The 2,944-nt window shown below is 47.6% G+C and overlaps 1 protein-coding gene across 1 annotated transcript; it reads right to left on the minus strand.

Moving 5' to 3' along the window:
• Positions 1–23: 23 nt before the first annotated feature.
• Positions 24–1,172, minus strand: TEOVI_000711100 (metallo-peptidase, Clan MG, Family M24; the record flags this gene model as incomplete). Its single annotated transcript, XM_067220727.1, has 1 exon — positions 24–1,172. One exon carries the CDS (start codon positions 1,170–1,172, stop codon positions 24–26), a length of 1,149 nt encoding a protein of 382 aa, XP_067076828.1.
• Positions 1,173–2,944: the final 1,772 nt, after the last annotated feature.

Below are 2,944 nucleotides of genomic sequence, written 5' to 3' on the forward strand. Positions count from 1 at the left end.
ACACACACACACACGGCGTTTCACTACTCCTTGCGCTTCTTCTCTAGCGAAAACGGAAGCTTGCTCGTTGTCAGCAGCAATTCGTCGGTGTATGGAGGAAGCTCTGGCGCCTTCTGCATTTTCAAGCCAGTCACAACTTCAATCTTTTTGGCTGTCACGAGCAACGTCACCTTGAAATGCCCAACTACCTCGCCGTCCTTCTCGTAGAGCACAGGGTACGGAACAACGGCACTATGTTTTACCATCTCCGATAGACCGAGGCGAGCTTTCTTCGTCTCTAAGTTGCGGAAGGCAAAAGGAAATGTTCCATATTTTGACTCAATCTCTCGCTGAAGCTCACGTGCCGACTCCATCTTCATGGTGTACTTGCTGTCCAGGGCTACCTTGAAGACGGAGGGACGAAGATCCCGCTCCTTCAGTTTGCCCTTTCCAGAGCTCATGACAATGTCCAATGTCCACACCTGCCCAGCTTCCAAAGTGTAGTCATGGACAAGATGCTCAGCCACCTTCTTTTGGGGAATACAGCGGAAGCTGTCCACAATGTAGCGCTTCAGCATGTGCGAAAGCACTCCCTCCGCGGGTGTTACGCCGTAGTGAGCAGCAGCTTTTTCGATGACCTCTGTTACCTCATACACATTTGTGCCTGGACGCATCTTGCGCACAGCAGTGTTAAGGATCTTGTAAGCAGCTGTAATTACCTTCGCTGCCTTCTCATCCGAACCAAGCTCTTTGTTTTCCGTCACCTGTACCGTATGCGCTACCTGAGCACAGTATCCATCAATGTGAATGCCCAAGTCAACGTGTACAACATCACCAAGTTGCACCACTTGTGAGGCTGCATCGTCACCGGGAGATGGGCAATTGTGCGCCACGCAGTTGTTCAGCGAAATGCAAGTGGGAAAGGCAATACCCTTCTCTGTGCCCCTAAACATCGTCCTCAACTTCTTCGCGATCGTTTCATCACCCAGTTTGCACAAGTCGTAAACCTTTGCACCAGGTACGATGGCGTCAAGAAGAACCTGCAGCGTCTCGTTACACCAGACAGCGGCCTTCTTGTACCGCATCACGACATCAGAGTTGTTGATAGTGGTATCTTCTTCTTCCTCTTCGGCTTGTTCATCCACGTCTTCCCATTCCTCAATCTTCCCCTCCTCACCTTCTGGCCGAGACATCGCTTATTATGGTTTGGTGATAGTGATAAAGGCACAAAATGTTTACTAACACCCGTGTGACAGATATGAGCCGTGCTCCTCAACTTCAAAAAGGAAAAAACTGAGCAGAGGCAGGGTAGGAATAAAAGAGAACAAACACCGAAAGAGAGAAGGGTCAGTGAACATAGTATCATCCACACGAAGGCCACAACACCAACAGCAAAGTCAATGACAGCAACCAAAAACAAAAAACGGACAGATACCCTGGGGAGAAGGAGGGGGAGTCGCTCTCTTTACAACAGTTAGAGGAGGACAAGAAGTGGCACCTTCGAAAATTACCGGGGAAAGTTGCAAGGAAAGTGCAGCAGATAGGGTGGGGCCAGACCCTCTGCACATCCGATTAAGCACCAGAAGAGCCAACAGTACGCCCCTCACCACGGGGCATTATCAACAAGTGACAGCGTCCATGTTCAAAACTTGCCAGAGTACACTGAAGTGCAAGATCGTGAACATTTAAAAATAACAAAAAAGGCGCTGCGAAACAATATCTCAAACGATGAAGGGCAAACATGACAGAACCTTGATTCAGGAATGCGGGACAATAACGTACAATGATTATTCGATATGTGTGGGTGTCCCCCATGTCGTCACCGTCGCAACTGCAGCACGGGTCGGTGCACCATGACACGTACCTCAACAGTCTGTAGCGAAAGATCACATTAGAGAAGTTCAATCAGACAAATTGTAAAGTGAGAGAATCTTAGCAACCTCATTTGTCATGAAAATTACACTCTCCCTCCTCAACCACCACCACTAAAAAAAAAATACGAAAAATGCAAGATTATCCGACAGAACAGCACCTTCAAGCCACTTCATGTGGGGGAGCGACGTATTGTGCGGCAAAGAAGATATCAAGTTCAAGGAGTGTTTACACAAAGTAAAAGGCAAACGTACATAACGCAAATCACAGCTCAAAGAGGCTGAACCCTTTCCTAATCGTATATTAAAAAGAGGAGTGCACACGACAGCATGGCTGAATGTGCCAATCAATGCAGCAAAACATTCGCTTCCCTTCCACCTCATTTCGTAATATCACCGCAGCCTTATTCTCTAATGATTTATTAATAATAACATCCATTTCCTGAGGGGCACAAACAGTGCAGATATGTAATTTACCAACCCTTCAATGAAAACACGCAAGAATTTGTTGCTGGGACCCTCAAACACAAACATGATCGACACAACGCCACTCGGTGAGCCAACGGGCACCATTGCACTGCAAAGTCAACCGAAGACCACCGGAAATCATCACAAAACTATGCACAGCGTGGACAAATGCTCCGTATCCAGTACGAAAGTTGGGAGCAGCAGTAGCAGTGCCTTCGTATTTAATCACGCCCACCCTCACCCTCTGAGATTATTCCATTCCACCGCACAATGTGTTGTCGGCATATAGCTTGACAAAACAGGACCCCATACCCTTGCCAAGTGCAGGAAGACTTTCACCAAAACAAGTAACCAGATGGGTGGCTCACGTCCCACTGTTTTAATTCAACTCCCACGTGGGTGCGGTCAGCGACTCAATATCATTGTGTGAGGTCCGCAGCACAAGCGGGTTTCCATGCAACACATAAAGGCATTCTTACGTTAGACGCCCGTAAAATGAGTGGTACGGCACAAAACCACAAATTGTTCAAAAACTAGTCCACCATAAGAGTATACACAACCCAACCACGCTCTCGACCGTCAGTCATGTCTACCAGAGGTCAACCGGACTCAAAAAAAAAAAAAAA

The sequence above is a fragment of the Trypanosoma equiperdum genome, assembly GCF_001457755.1.
Source record: "Trypanosoma equiperdum strain OVI genome assembly, contig: ctg_1209, whole genome shotgun sequence".
Lineage (NCBI taxonomy): Eukaryota > Euglenozoa > Kinetoplastea > Trypanosomatida > Trypanosomatidae > Trypanosoma > Trypanosoma equiperdum.